Source organism: Mugil cephalus, chromosome 12, assembly GCF_022458985.1.
Source record: "Mugil cephalus isolate CIBA_MC_2020 chromosome 12, CIBA_Mcephalus_1.1, whole genome shotgun sequence".
Lineage (NCBI taxonomy): Eukaryota > Metazoa > Chordata > Actinopteri > Mugiliformes > Mugilidae > Mugil > Mugil cephalus.
Window position 1 is genome coordinate 6,166,734 of NC_061781.1, and position 21,971 is coordinate 6,188,704.

At 44.0% G+C, this 21,971-nt stretch overlaps 2 protein-coding genes across 9 annotated transcripts in view; one reads left to right on the forward strand and one right to left on the reverse strand.

The window, feature by feature from the left end:
- Positions 1 to 14,055, forward strand: part of slc39a10 (solute carrier family 39 member 10) — a 29,501-nt gene extending 15,446 nt beyond the window's left edge. For all 7 annotated transcript variants that reach the window (XM_047600374.1, XM_047600373.1, XM_047600376.1 and 4 more), the window contains 8 exons: positions 147 to 324; positions 6,587 to 6,762; positions 7,874 to 8,038; positions 8,236 to 8,344; positions 8,416 to 8,709; positions 9,454 to 9,534; positions 11,379 to 11,569; positions 11,720 to 14,055. In XM_047600374.1, coding sequence (XP_047456330.1) covers positions 147 to 324; positions 6,587 to 6,762; positions 7,874 to 8,038; positions 8,236 to 8,344; positions 8,416 to 8,709; positions 9,454 to 9,534; positions 11,379 to 11,569; positions 11,720 to 11,872 — 1,347 coding nt within the window. In that variant the 3' untranslated portion in view covers positions 11,873 to 14,055. The remainder of the gene's footprint in view (positions 1 to 146; positions 325 to 6,586; positions 6,763 to 7,873; positions 8,039 to 8,235; positions 8,345 to 8,415; positions 8,710 to 9,453; positions 9,535 to 11,378; positions 11,570 to 11,719) is intronic.
- Positions 13,890 to 21,971, reverse strand: part of dnah7 (dynein, axonemal, heavy chain 7) — a 61,050-nt gene continuing 52,968 nt past the window's right edge. For both annotated transcript variants that reach the window (XM_047600372.1, XM_047600371.1), the window contains exons 62-66: positions 20,857 to 21,087; positions 19,510 to 19,662; positions 18,326 to 18,503; positions 17,495 to 17,598; positions 13,890 to 14,575 (exon numbers count right to left, since the gene is read on the reverse strand). In XM_047600372.1, coding sequence (XP_047456328.1) covers positions 14,369 to 14,575; positions 17,495 to 17,598; positions 18,326 to 18,503; positions 19,510 to 19,662; positions 20,857 to 21,087 — 873 coding nt within the window. In that variant the 3' untranslated portion in view covers positions 13,890 to 14,368. The remainder of the gene's footprint in view (positions 14,576 to 17,494; positions 17,599 to 18,325; positions 18,504 to 19,509; positions 19,663 to 20,856; positions 21,088 to 21,971) is intronic.

A 21,971-nucleotide genomic window follows, 5' to 3' on the forward strand; every position in this document is an offset into this window, starting at 1 on the left:
GTATGGAAGTTGACAGGAAGAAGGCCTGAGAGTAGCTGATACTTACTAGTTTTATTTGGTTTAACATAATAATTTTGCAGTTGTCGTGTGGTCAATGCTTTATTCTCTTCAAATTTACATTCCTACGTTTCTTTTTTTCTCTCCAGTGTTTGAACGTTACTCAGCTCCTCGCCCACTACGGCCTGAGTCCTGACTCGCTCATCTCGCCCAGCCAGTTCACCTATCTGTGTCCCGCGTTGCTCTACCAGATAGATAGTCGTGTCTGCATCCTTCATTACCACCACGTGGATGTTGAGCAGGAAGCCATGGAACCTGTCAGTACTGGTAAGAGCCAAGTATCTTATAGATCTAGTGCATTTTGATATGAGATTAAGACATAGAAACCAACAAACGATAATATCATAGTGTCTTAAGTGCAAAAGATCTCATGTGTTTTACACCACATTTTGTGTTTTTTTTTTTTTGTTTGACAAAACATAGAGCAAAGAAAGTAGTTGTTAGTCTGATTATGTAGGAGGAGTTAAGGTTTGTCAGGGAGACCAATGATCAGTGACCAATGACCACTGCCAGATCCTTCACCTCCAGTAACTAAATGACATACATTACTGAAGCATCACTTAAACCCTGAATGCCATTACATTAAATTAAAATAATGGAGTAACTGTCGGTAAAGCGACCAGGTTTGATGAAAAAGCCATCTGTAAGTTTTTATCTGGAAACCACTGGGACTCCAGCGTAAACCACCACCTTGATACTATCAGGATGTGTAACCTGGAGCTCCTCTCCTGGGGATGAGTGGCAGACCTGCACAATAGAATGTTTATTTGAAATAATCTAATGATGATAATTGTCAAGTCAACCTGGTATTAGAGCCGTTATCCCCCAGGACATGGCCACTATCGGTTTCTCCATCTTTCCTTATTTACAGTGCTCTGGTGGGGCCGACCCTCTGTGGGTGAGGATTGCCTTTCTTCTCATTTCTGCTTTTCTTCTCATTTCTGCTTCCCAGAGCAAACACTCACAAGAGAATAGTTCAAACGCTGACTGTAGTTTAAAAACAGGATCCTGAAAGTGAGTGCAAAACGTCTTTAAGTAACATGAGACCACACTTCGTGCTGTTCCTGTGAGAAGTTTTTGTACACGTTTCTGAAAACATGCAACGTTTTCTGAAACCCTGAATCCTGTTCACAGCTGTACATTTCAGGGAGCAGCTTAATGTAGCCAGTCTTCTGCTGTGTGCATTTAGTAACCACACAAGAACAATCGGTGGAAAAAAGTTTTTTTTATTGCATGTCCTGACGTGTGAACTGGACTTAAATGGATTCATCTTCAATCTCAGTTGCCGTCGTAGGTGTGGAAGGCTGAAATAAGCAGGAATGGCTTTAGCGCAACTGTTATTTATTTTCATTTTTTTAGTTAGTCTCAATTCCAGTGAGCGTAGGTGCAGCTAATGGCCATCAGCTGATAGGCAGCAAATATATTAAGAGAGTTGATTACTGAGGAAAAGTCAGTCTGGGTCTGGCCCACTAATGTACACATGCATAGCCAGGAAGTAAGAGAGTGTTTATTTTGTTTATTACAAAATTGGTGTTGAATGAGAAAGTGGTGAGTTTACCTCATCCAGCTCCTCTTCTACATGTGATAGATGTTTATGTACATCTGATAGAATCACTATCAGACACTCATGTAACCGCAGCTCAAACTGAGCTTTTTGTCCGTGACAACATGCTCTTGTTATCAAATGATTTTAGTTGCCATGGCAGTGAACAAATGCGCCCGTCATGTGCTGAACATTTAGTTTGTTTTTCTGTCCATTTCTGTTTTTATTCTAATCACATGCCTGAAGTTCTAACAATCCAGAAATGAAAGCGGCTGAATGATGAGCTATTTAAAAAAAAAAAAAAAAAAGAAGAAGAAGAAGAAGTAGGTTAATGTTAAGCCCTGCTCTGGTATCTCATTAGGTTTAGGTACTAGGTTTATGACAACGCAACGTTTTACAGTTAATGACTTACAGGTCGTATAAAACTCATAAAGCCATAAAAACCTCACACCACTAGTAATAAGTTTCTCCATGCAAAAAACCAAACCACACACAGCGCTGCAGCGTTTTGGGGCTTTATGCTACACTGATGTGTGGGTATAATCAGTGGGAAGAGTTTGTAAATCTCATAAAATACTTAAAACAGAGAAATCTAGAAAGAAAAATGTATCATGAACCTGGATAATAAGCCTGATTGTGTTCCATTTACAGCTTCTGAACTGATTTGTTCTTACGCTCTTTATTGGGCTTCAAGTGTAATTGTGTTTTAATTTTAATTTGTGTTACACAGAGTAGGCGAGAAGCTGGTGAGCTGCATACACTGCAACACCACTACATAACCTGAGTTTACTTTTAATTAGAAGTCCCATTTTATGTCAAATACAGTACAGTAACAGCAGAAAACTGTGTGAAAAAATACTGTCAAAACAGCAGGAACTCAAGCTCTGTTGTGAGGTCGGAGGAATTCCCTAAACGTATGGCCTCTTAAGTCTTTAATTATTAAACAAACTCTCCCCTCTAGAGAAACCTGTATCACATGTGCCTCAGGCAGAAGCGTGCCACCGCTGAAGACAGTCGTAAAAATGGTAATGATGACGGGGAAGACTGCACAAACAAGTCAAAAGGGCAGCAATGGCTCCTCATTAGTGGGAAACTAGAGGCGCTGGATATTCTGAAATGGTGCACCAAGACTCAGCCATAGACATTACCACACGGTGCAGAGCTGCCTCTCATTTCCCTCCTGCTGGCATCCACGGGGGGACTCAGAAAATTTGCCGTTTGTTTCTCTCTGCCCCCCCCCCCTCTCTTTTTGCGCTGTGCCAATTAGGAGAGCCTAAGCGACACCCTGAACCATTTGTCTGAGCCGTGGCTCACAGGAGATGTGTAATTGGAGAGAAGACACAGAGCAGTTGGTCTCCTTCTCTTCTCTTACGCTCCCTTATCACTGCCTTCAATCGCCCTCCCGCCACCCCCCACCCTCTCCTACATCTGCGCACAGTCGCACAAAACCACAACTGCATAAAGGTAATGAGATAGAGAAGTAAATGAGCTGCGTGAGTGTAAGAACCTGCAGTGACTCGGTGATGGACTGTCTGGCTGATACACAGTTGCCTCTCAGGGTTGCACAGCGTTCCGCCTCATGGCGACAAATAAGAAAGAAGCCAACTGGAAAACCTTTACGTGTGGAAGGCACATCCAAAATAATGGTGGACAATAAAATGAGAAAGCGAGGGTTATTAAAGACACCTTTTAGCTATGGCTAGAAAATTATTTCATCCCGTCCAGTTTGTCCATCTTACGTATATAGCTAATACATTCAGTAAACTAGAGCTGGAAAGACTGATGACTCTATTCTGCTGCTTAACACATGAAAGGGAGAGAATATCTTTGCTTTTACGGAGAACAGGGAAATGTGTCAGCCAGCGACGGTTTGGCAAATAGAAAGAATAGAGGGGTCGCATGAAAACAGGCCGTCACATTGTTCCTACCGGCTTAAAACACGCAGCAGCTCAGCGGCTGTCTCACTCAGACACAACACGAGTGGAATGTTTCACTTGAACCTCATAAAGCTGCTCTCTTTAATCACAGATAAACCTGCTAACACCGTTCGTTTTGATGTGTCATTATTACACACTTGTTCAGTGATGTGACCTTTGACCTGCTGAGGAGTCACATGGTGGGTGGAAGCAGACACACACTTTCTGGAGCAAAAATGGATAAAGATAAAAGATAAAGAAAGTTCAAGGCTCTGCCAGATGGCATTCTCAACAAGAACAGTCATTTGAATTTACTGTGGATGTGAACTGAGTTACCAGCAGCCTTTGAGTCTAGCACTTTCTGGCCAAGCGCACAGCTGATACTTAAAACCCTGCTCCCTCTCGCTAAAGGCAGATTCCACTGGATCATTGTTTTGAGTATTTAGTCCTTCTGAGCTGTGAGAACACCGCACATTTGGACAAAGCGAAGTTCATTTAAAATCTGAAAGATTTGTCTTTTAGAACAGATGAAAATACGTGAGATTTCTTTGCCGATAATCATGTGATAAACACATTTAGACATGTGAATCTCTTGTCCGCTCTAATAATTAATAAATAAACATTGAGGGGTCTATTTTTGTAACCGCAGCTGCACAGCACAGATCACAGCATGTATGCCCTGCCCAGTTTATGTAAGGTGTGTCCAAACATACTTCTGGTATTTTTGTGGGTTGACGACCAGTTGCGTGCATGTGTCAGGTTGAGTCCAGAAACAATACTAAGTGTGTGTCTCAGAAGCTACGACGGGCACGGCCAATCATTGCCACTGTATTCATTCCATTTCAGCATAAGGATGAGTCGGTCTGAGAGCGTTTTCCTCCATAAATATATTGTTGTCAGGGTCGTGGACAGTTTGAATGTCGAGGCACGATGCTGGCATCTGCTGTGTGCCATGGAGTGTAGACTATGTCCAGTGTTTTGGGATTAAACCAGATCTACCTCTCACCCAGTGAAATCTGGGATGGGCTCCAACCCCCCCGCCACCCTCCGGAGGTTGTGCAACTTTGATATTATATCGACCCAAAATCCCATGCAGTTAAGTACATAGATAGATAGATGTACTTTATATACCCATATGGGAAATTGTTGAGTCACATCATAAGCAATAGAAAGAGACAGCTACACAGTGAGGAAGCATATTATATGTGCTACATTATTTTCTAAAGTAAAAAGTTGCATAATCTTCCTGTTGTTATATAAACTTGCTAATAATCCACAAACAGATGAGCATTTAATCTGAGCAGCGTCTATTACATCACGAGAGGGATGATTGTAATTAGAAATGTCGCTTTCCGTTCATTAATTTGGCCAAACACACTAAAAAAAAAAAAAAGCTTATGTTAGTTACAAACAAGAACAAACAGAGCTGAGGATAAAGTCTAGTTGATCTTTGACATTCCTGTTGATGACTGTTCCTGTTCAGTAGAAACTGTCACAGGATATTTCTGTGGTTTTTCACCTTTAATCTGAGCCTGAGCAAAGATGCAGCTGTCAGTGGGGGGGAATATTTGCACCTTATAGTTTGAATTCAGATGGCTCAAAGGGTCCCAGTGCTCAGTGAACTTCACTGCACTGTCAGAAGGTTTGTCTTGTTCCGCAAAAAAAGAAATGTCAGCAAGTAAATAAACCACTCAGATGGCAAATGTAAAGAGAGCCTGAATAATTGAGTGCAGAAACATAACAAACGTAGACGCCGTTAGACTGTACTCGCCAACATCGTAAGTGCCTCCTATTTCTGTCGTGGCTTCAGAGGACACATGTTAATCCACAGTGAGCGTCAGGGGTTTGGGGAGCCATCCTCCCAAAAGATAATGATATGTTTGAGTGTACTCAGCGTCAGGACCTGGCTCTTTATTTAAAATATTTCCCCCAGGAGGAACTTCAGCCTCCTGTTTTCTGAGTGGTGAGACTGGTGCCTGGGGAGAGAGTTTTTTTTTTTTTTAATCCTGCAGCTGGATAACGGTCAGAGAACAGCTTGATTCAGTCTCTCTAAAGACCACTCCGTCAGGCATGAGACATGTTTCAGATCATCTCTTCAAAAGCGACGCCACCTGGGGCCGATTAGACGTGTCTGCGTCATTTTACTGTTATTAGTCATTTTTCTTCCTTCTGCCAGTGTGTCACTTCTGGGACATTTGTTTATATGAATCGGGCTCAATGATTTGTCACATGGTGAAAGAATATACCGGTGGAATAAGTTGCACGGTTAACCTTTTTGCCAGGGAACGTAGAGCCAGTAGGTTTCTTTGTTTTCAATGTTAATTACACATAGTGTGGTGAATAGTTTGCTGTCACCTCCAGGACAATATTTGCTGAGCAGTAGTTGATTGTGTTGTTTCATACTTGTGAAATACATCAGTGAAGTCAATAGTGTGTAAGATGTGCATTACATGCAGACATCGTTTTAGTCAATAGACGTCCTTTTGTTGAACATCAGCGGTGAGCGACCCAGCTCCGCTTTAGCAGACACAGTTCCAGCTTTGGTCTGACATTGAATTTCATACCACATTAAACATTTTGTCATCTCTGACGAGAGAATCTCCAACTTTTTCTCCCTCGGTCTCGTGCACTTTTGAAGTGTGTCCTGGACTGACAGGCGGACTGACAGCTTAAATGATAGTGTACCTTTCCACTTTTTCTCCTGTGCTTCGTGTCTCAGGACAGTGGCCTTGAATGAAAAATGAGACGAGCAGAAACCTGCTGAAATGTCACCTCATGTTTTTTTGCTTCGGGCGTCATGTGTCATCACAAGGACACATGGATTGAAAACCTCTGGAGGATACTTTCCTTCACTCGCGAACGCGATGGGGAAAGGTCCTTCAGCCAGCAGCCGAATACTGATAAAACTGCAGCTGTTAGTGTCTTTGCTATTGAACATGTAGTAAGCTACAGGAATTTTCTTTCATCCAAACAGGTGTTGTGTTTGTATTTATACAGACGTCTGCAGTTCATTCATCTGCTGTAAAATAAAGAATATTTGTCATATTTCATCTGTTTGTCTTTCTTGCAGTGTGGGTGTGGTTGTGGGGCTTTGTGTCCATCACCATCATCAGCCTGCTGTCTCTGCTGGGGGTGGTGCTCGTGCCCATCCTCAACCAGTCCTGCTTCAAGTTCCTGCTCACCTTCCTGGTAGCGCTGGCAGTGGGGACGCTCAGCGGCGACGCTCTCCTTCACCTGCTGCCTCACGTGAGTGCACCGCGCTAATCACACCGGAACAAACCCCTCTGAGGTGGAAGCACACTCAGCTTCGTTTGGTCCACTTGTATCAGTTCACCGGCGCAGCTGTCACTAACTGAAGTATTTTAAGAACCCAGACTCTTGACACAGCGCACAAAATACAGTGATTGCCCAGAAGAAATGATACTTGGACTGGGAATAATACATATGAAAAGCTCTGAGGGTGCTTGACTCATCCTGAACATGACCGCTCTGCTCACCTGTCCAGAAAGAATTCCAGCCCTGTCAGAGCGTTCCAATAAGGCCGCGGCTGGGACACTTGGAGAAACCGCTCACAGGCCTATTTGGAGAGTCTTGGAGACTAGAGGGAAGTCATCCCGTTCTCACCACTTTACAGAGCGGCTGGCATGACAACTGATGGTCACTAATACGTCACATCCTGTTTCTACAGCATCAAATAACAAACTAAAACCAAACTTATCTAAAAAACTGATACTTGGAACGTGCATCAGTATTATATTAACTACCTAAAATCACTGAAACCTCCGTGAAAATAAAATTATTTGACGTACATTTTAGTGTTTTATTTTGGCCCAAGTCCCAGTTTATGATCTATACTACAACCAGTCATCAGAGGGAGCTCTGCTTTCTTTGGCTTCACTTTTAAAGGAACTGTTCCGCCATCCATATTTATAAAGCCTATCGTTTACACTAATGAAAACACAAGTACTTCATTTCATTTCTACAAATAGGATCTACACACTGTTAGACAGAGAACCAATTTGGGACCAAGCTCTAATAGCTCCAAAATATTGTTGTAATAAATACTAACTACCCCCACCCCCGTACTAACAGTATTTTGCACAGAAGGGTCTCGTATGTCTTTTGGGAGTCGTGTGATAGCCAGCAATGAATGATGACCTAGTTCATCTTAATGATGCTGGAACTTCCAAATCCCTCTTCCCCTTTTCAGTAAACCGTCTGGGTCCTCGGGTCACTGTGTGTGCTGTTACAGTTGCGCACTTTCCTCCGCTTCACACACTTTGACGTTTCTTAGGTGATAAACGTGAGCTTCTCACGGTCCTCTCGGTCACTCTTGTGTTTCTCTTCCTACCTACAGTCTCAAGGGGCTCACGACCACAGTGAACACGGGTCAAGCCACAGCGGTGATCTGGTAACAGCCTTTGATGGAGTGTGGAAAGGTCTCACAGCCTTGGCTGGCATCTACCTCCTCTTCATTATTGAACACTGCATTGGCATGTTTAAGCACTACAAGGACCAAAAGGTAAGACCATCATGACCCTGCTGCTGCTGATGCGCTGGGCTGAACGCTAATTCTCCCAGCATTTGGCTTTCTCTGCTGTATTCCTTGAGTTCAGTTCTCGTTGACATTGATTATTTCGAGGTCACAAAGCTTAAGAATTTTTTGACATGTAATGAAATGTCTGTGAATCGATTGTAAAATCGTATCATTGCTCACAGGGCATGAAGAAGGTGAACGAGGAGGGAAAGATTGGCAGGAAGTTGTCGGATCACAAGTTAAATCGGCGCTCTGATGCAGAGTGGCTGCACCTAAAGCCACTCAGTGAAGGTAAGAGATGTTCAGTCATGCAGCAGCTTTATGTTTGTGGCGCTCACTATAACCTTTCCTGTCTTCTTCAGACCCTGACAGCACAGTCATTTCCTGCGACAATGGTCACAACGACACGCAGCTCACTGAGCTCCAGACACCGGAATCTCCCAGCAACAAGACGCCGCTGGCAGCCACAGACCCTCACTCGTCTCCCACCAAGGAGAATGGACGGAAAGCCAAGAAGCACGGCCATGGACACGGACACTCTCACGGAGGAAACTGCCACTCGGATCAGGAGATGAAGGACGCCGGCATAGCCAGCATTGCCTGGATGGTCATCATGGGAGACGGCATGCACAACTTTAGCGACGGCCTCGCTATAGGTAACGAGTTCTGAGTTCATAAAACCTGCAACATCCCTGAAAGACACTGGAAGTAGATTTACTTGTGACGACAACAGAGACATGGGCTCAGTGTCAGTGGCTCAAGTTTCAGCCCAGATCAGACAGAAAGTGAGACAGTAAAGGTTCCCAAGTATTAAGATAATGTTAGATGGAGAAAGCTGTATGTATTTTACATGGGCCACTAAGTTAAGATCTGTGTATTTGGTTCATAGAAATCAGATCCAGTGATGAAGGTAATTGGAAGTTTTGAAAAATCCTTTAAATACTGGTCCTTTAAGTTAGATGATTTCCTTCAGTGCAGACACTCAGTGAATTCAATTCATGGTTGTTACTGATTAGTGCTTCCAGTGGTTAAATGAACTGGACTAGATTGAATTCTGTGATCTGTACATGCAGCGTGCTGCTACAACATTTAGAGACTCTGCACTCTTCTCAAAAATTAAAAGACTTTGGTTATTTAATCTGACAAAAACTCAGGTGCATACCTGTGCAATGCGTACAGATTTATTGTGCTTGTGAAGGTAATTAAGAGCCAGATCATTTCTCGTCCGGGAGCAGGAACTTGCCATCGCTGTGTCTTTCAGTAGGAAGTCACTGGACTTCTATTACTTTCTATTGTTTCCAGACTTTGAGCCAATAATCTCCTGTCTGAAGTTACATTGACTGGGTCAGAGTGGTAACTGTCTTCATGTAACTCCAGCTTTCTCATCTCCGTCTCTGCAGGTGCAGCATTTAGCGCAAATGTGACGGGAGGCATCAGCACGTCAGTGGCTGTTTTCTGCCACGAATTACCTCATGAACTCGGTAAGAACACGGCGACAAAGGGTCCAAACACAAGCTTGTCTGCTCGTCCTCACGCACCAGACGCAGCACACTTCATTCATTCAACAAGTGGAACAAAGCAGCAGTTCGAACTCTTTGTTCGGTTCACACAATGACGCTCAATATGAAAATCAATGCTGCCTCATGCAAAACAGCTCTGAATCAGTCTCGTGAGCATCTGTCCCTTAAAACCTAAGCCAGCAGTGTCAGTGATCATCAGTCCCCTCTTCACTCCTTCCGAATGAATGGCTTTTGTCTGACAGCAGCGAGATGACTTGTCGGTGCGGAGGTGATGTACCTACAGCTGCTGGTGCACTCATTTACATACAGTCATCTCAGAGGACCCTTTGATTCAGCAACAGTGTACAGTTTTGCTCTGCCTTTGTGTTTTGTTTTTCTTTACTCTGCGGTGCTCTGCTCTGCCTGTTTGTTTATAGCGAGAGGAGAGAGTGTGGTGGAAAAGACACACAATGGGCCCATCCACAGCACATCAGCACAGAGGATGTGTCTGGGTTCCTCGTTTGTGTACCTGATGAATAGAACGGAGAGTGAACCGGTGACTTAAAGCCCCCTCATGTTGATCTATAGGATTGAGTCCTCTTAATGTCGTGTTTAAAATTAGGAAGCACGTGGGGAGAAGTGGTGCAGCTCTTTTTTTAACTGATGCTGCTAAAGGAGGCCACTTTAACACGTGTCATTCCAACATTCGTTTGAAGTGCCAGGAAATCACGGAGGCATCATAAGAACAAGAAGGCCCCGGGCTTTGAACATTTTTGTCCTTTATTGCTCTTCTTTGCTCAGTTGTACTTGAGTTTCCAGATGAGCGACTAACTGCAGCCCTGAAGTCCTGTCTCAAGCACACAGTGAAGATATGCCAGATCACTCTCTTTGTCCCTGTGTAATTTCACATTTCCTGTTGAGTCTGCGCCTGCACTTCAGCAGACCCCCCTTCCCTCGTGTCGGGCCACTTGTCAGACAAACCCAGCAGTTTGACAAGTGCACCTCTCAGCTCCTCCTGAACACAAAAAAAACACAAAAACCGTCCCCGACTGGCAGCTGGATGGAAAGGATGATGATTATGAGGGTTCTTTAACCACCCACAGTGAAGCTAATTGGCTGAGATGGGTGTGTTAATTGCGGTAGATGAGGCGGCGGCAGGCGTGTCTGAGTGTGTGATGGACTGGAACGGGGGAGGCAGGAAACACCGGAGTAAGTTGAGGGGGGAGGTGGGGGGGGTGGCAGGGACGTGAGGTGTGTTCAGACCGTCTCTCTTTAACTTCTCCCCTCTTTTCTCCCGGGTTGATTGATGGATGAGAGCAGAGTGGTAATATATTCATTGAGGTAATTAGCGAGGAAAAGAGGCCGCTTGTTACACGGCGCAGGAAATGTAGGCCACCCCCCTTCTCAGTATTCATCTCCCTCCAAAACCAGGGCGTTTCCGCTGAGACTTGGGCCTCTCCCTGCATTTGGCTCGGCAATGATTGAAGAGGGTAGAGAGGCTACGGCATGCATGTGTAATCATTAGTGTATCAGAGAGGAGTTCATGATATATTTCTTAAAAAGTGCGGCTAAGTTTTTTTTTACCTACACGAAGACTGACAGAGGTGTGAGTTGGAAAAGTCGGAAGAAATTAAACAAAGCAAAAAGCACAGCAGAGCAAACTGTTGACAGAACTTGGACGCGCGGCTTCACGTCGTCAGCTTCCTCTGGCTTTTACGTTTCATAAAGAGTTGGTGAAGAAAGCTGTATTCATGAGGAGAGCTCGACGTAAGGACGTGTGTCAGAAGAGTTTGTTACGGCGTTTAAACGAGCGTGTTCTCTGACAGGTGACTTTGCGGTGCTGCTGAAAGCCGGGATGTCAGTGAAGCAGGCCATCGTCTACAACCTGCTGTCTGCCCTCATGGCCTACGTCGGCATGATGATCGGCACCGCTGTGGGCCAGTACACGCACAACGTCACCAGCTGGATCTTCGCCATCACAGCTGGCATGTTCCTGTATGTGGCTCTGGTGGATATGGTGAGTTGGCACAGTTCTCTCCACAGCCCATTGTCTCCTAATAACAGCAGCTTAACTTTCACGTCTCCAGTCTCTCTGCTTCTGATCTGCCGTGTTTACTCCAGAAACGTTCGTCTCTGATGCCGACTGGCTGCTTTGTTTCTTTCTCAGCTGCCCGAGATGCTTCACGGGGACAGCGAGGAGCACAAGCGCTGCCAGCTGGGACACTTCGTCCTTCAGAACCTGGGCTTGCTGACCGGGTTCGGCATCATGCTGCTCATCGCCATCTTCGAAGACCAGATCGTCTTTGATTTCGGCTTTTGACGGAGGGAGTGAAGGAGGGGAGAAGCAGGTGGATCAGTGTTGTCCTTCTCGGCCTTAACATGCTTTGTTTGCAACGTAACGGCCCAGTCTTGCATGCGATGTGCATCGTGTTCACGGCCCGTGCCTCATTCATTCAAACCACATCCCACCATTCTGCTAGTGATGTTTACACTGTGCTCCTCCGTCACCCTCTCCTGTCATTTCCAATGACAGAAGAATGTATCTGTGGCCGACCAGAGCACACATCCTGGTCCTCTGAACCAGTAAACCCATCCTAAAAAAATCTGGTGAGGTGGGAGCAGCGTCCCTGCAGAGAGACAGCTGTCACGGTCCAGCTGCTCACCACCCATTTATCGTCATCTTGTGTTAGTGTGTTGTCGTCGTGTGCCCCCCTCCTCCTCCTCCTCCTCCTCCTCCTCCACCTCCACCTCCACCTCCACCTTCCTTGTGTGTCATCCAGTCTGTGCTGTGTCCCATCATCCATGTCTCATCAGTCTGTGCTGTGTTCCACCTGCCATCCATCCATCCATCCCCTCTATGCCAAGCCCCGGCCACTGGAGCAGCCCCCACAGCTGCACCGTCCCCCTCGTCCCACGCTGTCCTCAAAGATGCTCGGCTCCGTTCGCGAGCTGCTAGAGCCAGAAGGAACCTTTCAGCTAATGTCACTTCACCTGCAGGATGTGTCAACAGCTTCTATGCTGCAGTGTCAAAATAGAAAAGCGTTCCCCTGACTCCGCTGGTCTGAATGCCAGTTTTCCTCCGTTTTTCCCTTAGTTTTGTTATTAGCGTTTTTTGCGAACTATTAAACCTTCGTAGCTGATAGTGATAACTGCTGCTAACACAGCTGCCAAAGTGTTCACAAATGAACATTTACAGTAATCAGTGTTTTTTATGTTTAGGAACTAGATGTCGCAAATATCTGACCAATTTCTTTTGTAAAGGTTTGACTATCTGTAGCCAAAAGACATATTTTTGTGAGGCCTTTGTCTGATCTTTCTTTGTAAGGATTCAAAATGTGAATTCAGATGGAGTCGTCATTCTTCTTTAAAGTCTTTACCTCTTTTGAGTTCCTAAAAGGTACTCTGACCAACCGGACAGTAGGAGGATCAGTTGACACATCATTGCTGATTTTTTTGTTTTGTTTTTACTTCCTGTAAATACATGAGGTCTCGATAGCGTCAGTAGTTATAGAAATAAAAGCTAACTTTTTTGTTCCCGCTAATATTTTCAAGGTACTTTTGTCAAAGAATGAATTCTCATCCTGACAATCTGAGATAGACAAAGCAAGAGAAGCACAAACATTCCTGAATGTTTCTGGGGTGTACTTCATAGTCGCTCTGCTGCCTGTGCCGGAAGTGGCCACAGTGTGGATTCTCAGTGGCTGGTGCTTGATGCCGCCCTTAATCCCCCCCCCCCCCCCCCCGAAGCCCCGCCCCCACCCTCACATTCCATTGGCTGTTCTGCGGCTCACGTGCTAAAGCTACCTGACCGAGCTTCAGCTGCTGGAGCACACAAATGTGTGTGACTTCATTTATCCTGTCACTGTGTGACATCCATTGTCTGTGTCTTAACTGGCTGGAAGTCATCGTCAGTCACGTTGAACTCATGTCATTGATCTGACTCAATCATGCATGTAGCATGAGTGAAACGGTACAGACATTGTGTTGAGTGTAAAGTTTTCATTCTTTGTACTGCCATGTTGAAAAGTTTTGTTACTTTTTAAATTATCTGTGCGTGAAGATTGTGGGAGATTCTTTGGGGTGTAGTGTGACATAAAGGTACGAGCCTGTATTTGTTTTCTAAAAGAAAATGATGGAGTTGTGGGAGCATGTAAGTTATCATCATCATGTCGTATCTTTTTACTTTTGCTCCTGTTTAATGAGCTGAATGTAAGTGAAGCTCTTTGATAAGATGAGTTCACATCTCTCCAGTTGTTTCCCATTTCATTTCATGTGCTCGCTATGTTTCTGGGTCTTTTAAAATAAAATCTGAGTGAGACACAGTGACACTATACCCCAAAGCTTCCCTACCTGTTTATTGGGAAAACCCCTGCAAAATGAAAGTCCATGATCATGTTTGCTTTGTACATTTTTTTTGTGATCTGGATATAAAATGCGACATCTTGCTGTTTGCCTGTCTGTGCATTGTCCCCATTACAAAAGAAGAATAAAGCCTTGAAAGATCCTGGACTCCTGAATGTAATTTTACAACTGGTGACAAGACAACATGTGTACCAGTGACACACATCACTCTACCTCCGTCTGGCTCTGATTCTGTCTGTTTACATATCAGCTCCTTCAATCCTCCAGATCTGAAACACAAATAGCTCATTAAAAGACTCACTACCTGCTCTAAAGCTGTCACACTTGAATTCTTTATCTCAGTCTCGTTGGTCACTTCTGAATTCATTTAGTTTTGTTTTTTAGCTTCATGGAGAAGCCACAGAGCCGGCGTCTTTCTTTTCAGTCTCTTTTAATTGGGCGTAAATCAAACAGACTATGAGCTGAGCTGGCAGAGCAGGGCCACCCCTCGTCTGATCCAGTGCTCGGCAGGAACGTCGGAGTTGAGCGTCATGGCGATGACGTAGTTGGTGGAGTGCCCGGTGGTGGACAGGGTGCCGCGCCGCTCGCTTGTCTTGTAGACAGGCACCACATAGCACATCTTCTGGGGAATGTCCTGTCGCTTCAAGGGCTTCAGCCACATCTGACAAAGAGTACAAGTGAGTGAGAGGCGTTCAGGGGGTTTAAAAAGATGCCAAACTGTCATTTAGGGGTTAATAGTTAAATGGGCCGAAGGAGTTTGATGTGCCTCTGCTCATCAGCAACAAAAGTAACCTGTCCTAATTGGAGGACTAATGTATGGTGGTGAGAGTGTCTCAAAAGTCAGGGTGGAGAGAGATAAACATTTAAAGCAGTGGAAACTAACCTGCATCTTAATTTGGTCCAATCATTAACTTACAAACTGGAACTTGAGGGACACAAACTTAGAACAATAACAAAAGTGTTAATGAGCAGGAGCCCCCTTTGGGCCATTAAGAAGTCTTGGTTGTGCAAAAAGGGATAAACTGGGCCACTCGAAAAACATCTTTGAAATAAAAAAACAAAAAAAAAACAACAAAACAAAAACAGTTTGTAGAGTTGCAGCCTGAAAAGTGCTCATCTGGTTCCACAACGGGCGCCTCGCTGAAGATTAGCATTTCAAAGCCAGCCTCTGTTGTGTTTTCCCCCCACAAATAATAAACACATTTTTAATTAAGTTCTGCTCTTGTCAAGAACTGATTCTGTTAATAACTTGCCCTGAAATGTCTGAATATTAAAAAAGTCAGGGTTGTGCATTATTCATAGTCGCTGACTGCATTGTGAGGAGCGGAGAACAGAGGGGGGAGAAGAATGGAGGGAAAACTTGATCAGCCGTCGCTTTCAGCCACTGGCGCTCATTTCCATCACTCTTGTCAGTCCGCTTTCATATACAATATCAAGCTTGGATAATTAATAAAAGGATGGGAAGCAAAGGAGGCAGACGTCCTGCAGGCAGAATGGGAAACAGTGCTGCTGCTGAGTCCAGAGAAAGAGGAGCTGTGAACATCCTCCTGGGTGCAGCTGCAGCTACAGCACAGTGGCTCATGTTCACTTTCTCCTCCACCACTGGCTCTGTTGCTCTCTGATGTCAAAAAAAAAAACCAACAAACAAAAAAACAACAAAAAATAACATGGAGTCTGGCCTATTTTCATAATCTGCTGTGAGGAAAGATAATAACTTCCTTCTATTCCGATGCCCAGAGGAATTCACTGGGGCAGAATCAATAAACCTCCGCCCCTCTAACTTTATGTAATGCGTTATGCAACAGGGGTTTTTGGACAGGTTGTCTGCAGTGTTTTAACTATACGCTACAAATTCATCTCACAGTGAGGCGCACTAGTTGCCCACACTGAAGTGTCAAATACTGTAATATTAAATGTAAACCCACACTTTCCTCTCAGCAGGTTTGTAATTTTAGTCGAAAAAGTAAGTGTTCGTACTGAACCAATCAGAGCGCGGGCTCAGTAGGCGTCTTGTTCAAACAACAGAGCACATTTTCTCACGGTTTCCGCTGAAGGGTGCTCATAGTGGAGCACTCGGTTTTTCACATGGAACGCTGCAGAAACAGTTGAAAGGCTGAGAGGGAAGTTCAAACCGCTGTCTCCTTTCCCGTGCCTATGCAGTTTGACAAACAACCACACCGAGAAGTGGGTGGATAAGTTGCAGCATCCAGATCAGAAAGTCACCCGCGAATCTGATGTCAGAGAAGTGTGTGGTGGGGAACTGAGAGCTTCCCGACAAACGCTCCTGAAGGAGACTAGTTTGTTGAGTCGAGGTGTTTCCAGGGTCGAGCGGCTCCAGACTTCAAATGAATCTTGTATTGTCCTTGCTGATGATTGGAGAAACAAATGACCAATTGGAGGTTTGTTGCTACATAGCAACGGAAAATGGCCTCAAATGGCAATAAGAGGAATAAGGTCGACGCCACTGAACAGATTAATGGAAGTCGACTCAAAATATGGAACAAGTCTGAAGCTTTAAGCAGCTGCTGCCACAGCTTCAGGGCTGACCGGGACTGTGCTCGCCTCAAGTGATACTTGAGTCAGTGGCTTCTGAGTGAAAAACTAATCGTTCTTCTGAACTAATGTGCTTGCTAATGTTACTGAACAGCCTCATGTGACTGAGAGCAACAGTGTCAACTGAGACTGACAGTGTGTGATTCCTGGCCAAACACTTTAAATGATGGAAATACCGCAAGTAAAATTCAGAATGTGATGTCAGAAAAACATGTACTGAATGTCTGTGAAGGCTCTCAGTCACCCAGGTCATGGATGCAAAAGGTGTTTAAAGAAAGGCAGCTGGGCTTGTAGAATTTCCTGAAGACGACCACTCATCCAAGTGGCTTCTTCAGTTCTGAGAGACTGTGGGTTTAAATAGGAAACTCTGGAGTAAAACCCATCAGAAAGTGTCCTGCTTGACTTGTTTCTGTAAGAACCAGAAACTGGTGCCAATAATTCCATTAACGGCTGAGTACTTACCTGTCGTTAAGGAGGGGGACTGTGTGCTAAGCTACTTCCCCTATGAATGGTGCCTAACGAAGCTATTGTGGGAGCCTCCAAGACGTGAATGGTGTTAAAACTTCTTACGGACAGAAGTTAAGACTGTATTGTAAATTGATGGCAGATTAAATCTCAGTCCACCTCCTCTGTTTAGAGTTTAGTGTCTCCAATTTGACATGGATGGCTTCCTTTACTCCTCTCTCAAACCATCTGTCTTCTCTGGCTAAGACTTTGATGTGGCTATTTTCAAAAGGGTGTCCTTTGTCCTTCAGGTGTGTACTGAACTTTTTAAGTGGAGCTTGTAAATGCCACATTTATCCAGGAATCAACCCTGAATGTACTAGACAGAATCAGAGCTGAATGTCTCATTCACTCTATAATTGAATGATGATGACTTCAACTAAGTGTAAAAGTCAACAAAGTAGATCAAAAGTGGCTGTGAATGTCTGAAAGTGACCTCTTAATCGCAGAGACATGGGTCAACATGACCGTGATAAAAGTAAATATTTGTAATCAATGTGAGCAGTGCACTCAGTGTCCTCACCACAGGCATGGGATCATGCAGCACTTTGGGGTAGGACTCTGCAAGAAGCTTGGTCTTTCTGTCCCAGCGGGCGCCATCAAGGAACAGACCTCTGATGTACACACCTGACACGGACACACAGACAACACAGAGCTGATTATCGTCACACAAACACCACAAAGTAGACAGATGGAGGAACCCTGTCAACACGACACGTGCAGGTGCTGGCTCATGAACAACCGTAACCTGTTATGGATGAAGCTGAACTGACGTCTGCTGTGTTATTCGCTCTTTCATAAGAGCATGTGAGCTCTTCCCCTGATAGGCTGGAAGAAAGGGGTGCATGTTTACAGATAACTGGCTGTTGCCATCTTGTCGGTATCACTCAAATGCGCACGCACACACACACACGCACACACACACACACAGTCTGTTTTGTAGCTCGGCGGTGCAGGCTGTGTTAGTGTGATGGGGCCCAGCTGGGGACTGATTGAGGGCGAGGCTTCATGTGAGACTTTGACTGAGAATCTCAAAGTGGAGCTGGAGGCGCAGCGAGGGGCTGATGCAGGCCTGTATGTAGATGAGCGGCAGGGAGGCTTCTCTATAACTTACTTTCTTACTTTACACTCTGCATTTCTCACATTCAGTCAGCCTCATGTCATTTTTCATCCGTTTCTTCACTCGCACCAACTGCCTATTTCACTTCCTGCTTTCCCCCTTTTCATCTTTCAGGTTCCCCTTCCTCTACAAGTGCTCTCCATCGGTTTGGTTTTTACCTTGATTCGATAAAGGGAACCTTCTATGCTGCTTCAGCTGCTATCAACCCCCCTCTCCCTCCCGGCAGTGTCCTACCGTCTTCTGGAGGTCGTTTGTATTGTCTGTCGTCCAGGACCTCGAAGTCAAAGCCCAGCAGGTCAATGGGCATGGTGTGTTTCCTGGCGTAGTTCTGCTGGCTGCCTGTGAGAAAGGCCTGGGTGAAGAAGAATCCAGAGACCCAGAATACAGCCGGCGTGCCCTTATCATACCAGTCCTGATCCAGTCAGACACAAAACAGGGCAGAGAAGAGAAAGAAAGAAAGAAAGAAAGAAAGAAAGAAAGAAAGAAAGAAAGAAAGAAAACACTGTTTAATTGCAATGGCATTTTGAGTTTCCCCTTTTTCATCTATCTATCTATCTATCTATCTATCTATCTATCTATCTATCTATCTATCTATCTATCTATCTATCTATCTATCTATCTATCTATCTATCATCGTTTTGGTAGAAAGAACTGTGCTGTCTCAGATAACAAACCCATGACTCTCCAGTTCACCCTGTGGGAAGACGTTTTTTTGGATAACATGCAAAGAAAACCACATGAGTGTTCTGTTAGATGAAGCAGGTCATCTTACAGGCTCACATGGTAGGTCATGTGGCTGCACATATTTCAGCAGCTTAAGGCAGGTTCCAGCTCACAATACACTGGGGGTAAAGTATGTGAAGACATAGTAGTTTCATGTTCAACTCTGAGATGACAAATGAGGCAACAGGGTTGTGGACCTGTACCGTCTGTTCAAGGTGCTCCTCCATTCTGCCTTGACTTTCTGTGTGAAAGGTAGTGAGATGGAAAGGGGGACCTTGTGGTTGTTGTGCCGTTAGATCCAGAGGTGTAGACTCACAAGTAATATGATTTTAATTTTAAGCTCTGCTTTCACACCAGCAACTCCTGACTTGGAACTACTTCATACCCTGCAAGTCCAAGACTTAAGGTTAAGGTTATTTCAAAAATAGTTTTCATGCTGCTATTTGTTGTACTGAGCTTTTAAAACCCCAAATCTCCTGTTTATGTTCTGATGGTTTGCTTAGAAAAGAAACTGCTGACTTTGTTTGTAGTTTTTTTCTAGTCACCCAAAACTGATGAATTGTTGCTGATTACACAACTGCTTTTCAATATTTCCTTGAACTTCCAGTGATTATGCGCTATGTGCATTAATAAGCAGTTCTGAATAACACAAAGTACTTTCTGGCATGTGATTCTGTGATTTTGTGTCGAGGCACCTGTAAGAACTGGAGTCGTTCTAGGAAGTCACTGACGTAGCTTCCCAGCGGTTTGAGGCTAGGATAAGATTTCTTCATCCACATGCCTGGGATGCGACCCTTCAGGATGCTGCTGACCACCTCCTCCAGCTCCGCAGACATCACTACCAGACCCTGCACACGGACACAGACGCACACATAGTCATAACTTCATATTGTGTAGTTGTTCAAGTCTTGTTCTGACAATAAATTGAATGTGGGATAAGTTGAAGGTGTCCCTTCTCTGGAGCTACTAGGTGACAGACAAGCACATTACGGGGGCCCAGTTTGAATCATGATGTGTTCATTCCTTCCTGACTCTTTTATTCACTCTCTAGTTCACTCTCATGAGGATGGTGGATCTCAGGAGGAGAGGAAATGTGTTTGTGTATAACAGTGTAATGAGAGTAGAAAGAAAAGCATGTGAGTGTTCATACTTTTTAATATTTTAAATGTGGTATAATTGAGAGTGTAATGTTACACACATTCATATACAAATAATCAGATGAGTTTCTCTTTGCTCTTTTGATGGGAAACACTTCAGTGAACTACATAAATGAGGTATAATTACTTACTTCCTCCAGTCTAACTGTGATTATATTATATTATATTATATTTCAAACATAGACAACTCTAGAAGTTTTGGAAGCGACAAAACCTGCCTGAGGATATTATGGCCCAAATAAAGTAAAACATAACTAAAATAAAAAGAGAGAGCGAGATTAAAATTATATTAACCTCCTTCCTCTTATTTTTTTTAATGGATTCATTTATCTTAATTATGCATAATAACATAATCAACAGTGCTTGTAAGACTTGATTTTTAGGTAGGCAAATGTTTCTACCTTCTAAATGTCCTCAAACCTTTGTAGTCACTGTTTCCTTGGTTTAACTAATAAAGTACATTTGTTAGGTTTGGGCGTTTGGAGTGTTGGAGTGCTTAATGTTTACAGTATCTGATTTTTGAGAATGCATTACCAACAATTCCTGTAATCATTCAGCAGACGTGTGCGTCTACAGATGAATAATTGCTTTCATTGCACAGAAATGTAAAATCAATGATGATTTATCATTTGGCCTTACTGTTTATCCAAAACAAACAAATTTGTGTGTAATTAGAGTGCATTTGGCCATGTACCACGGCCTATTAAGTATCCAATAAATAAGGATCACTGATAGTTGGACCAGGGTCAGGTTTAAAGACTTAATACCCTGCCTTTACTGCCAATGTAAGGTGTTACACATTTCTCTTGTGCAATGGCATCAAATCTTCCTCAGTGGCAATGTGACGCTGTAAACACATTCCTTTCCTTGCTCTTCATTACGTACCTTTATGGCTTTCTGAATGTTGATGCAGGAGTCTCGGATGGTGGAGAGCAGGTTGTTGAAGCGGCCCATCTCCTGCACCAGCACTGTGTTCATGCTCTGATTGTAGCTGGTAGGAAAGCGCCTCATTGCAGCCTCCAAGTCAAAGTCTCCAGGCAGTTTGCTCAGGATGTCAGCTGCCACATCAAAGACCATGTCATCTGAGGATTTGGCATCTCCGCCTGAAGAGCGGGACTGATCAGAGACACAGAGCGACAGAGGACTGATGAGAAGGGGAGGCAGGACGTGTGGCTGGGATTGGATTGACAGTTCTTGGTTTTTCGGGAAAACCATAATTTGCTGCCTTTGACTTGTCAAATTACGTATTCCTTTTAAAGGAGGCTTTTGCAATGGTGTTATTTTGATCCTGAAAAGACCCAGATGTAAAGGGGGTCTGACTTCAAACTTGACTTTGCTTATTCATCACCTTCATGCTGTGCTGTTTTAGACTTAAGAACAAAATGACAGAAAATATTAAAGTCTTAGACGTTAACTCTTAATTTCCCGATCCGTCTCTTTATTTTTAGACATTTCTCAGACTTGCCTGTATCTACTTCTAACATTGTATTTAGAACTGTGGCAGCTATAATCTCAGGATCTTGTCGCGCAGCATGAGATGAAAGGGTCGACATCATTTCCTCCCAATTTCTCCCACACGGTAGTTTGAAACACTTTTATCAAGTATCCTAATGATCATTCATGCCGATAATTATTCACTCCAATCTGTGATCTTTCTGCTTTCCTCTCAGTCCAACTTGCACCATTTACCTATATGATGCTTAGTCACTAGCCAGCGGTAATGGATAATCATTGGCTAATGGCACTGAGGTTACAGTAGGCAAATGATAAATAGCTGCTTCATTCCATTTGAAGTGTCTCCCTGTTTATCGGTCATTGAGACTGATGAGAGCGTATTAGATGCTAATGAAGTCCACACATGACTGAAGCCATTATTAATCTTGTTGAATGGAATTTATATGAATAAATGGCAGACTCCAAGGAGCTCTAATTTTAACTTGAAATCCTGAAGACGATGAGTGGGGAAATATTCGGTTTGTTTGTGGCCCAGGTTTGATGCT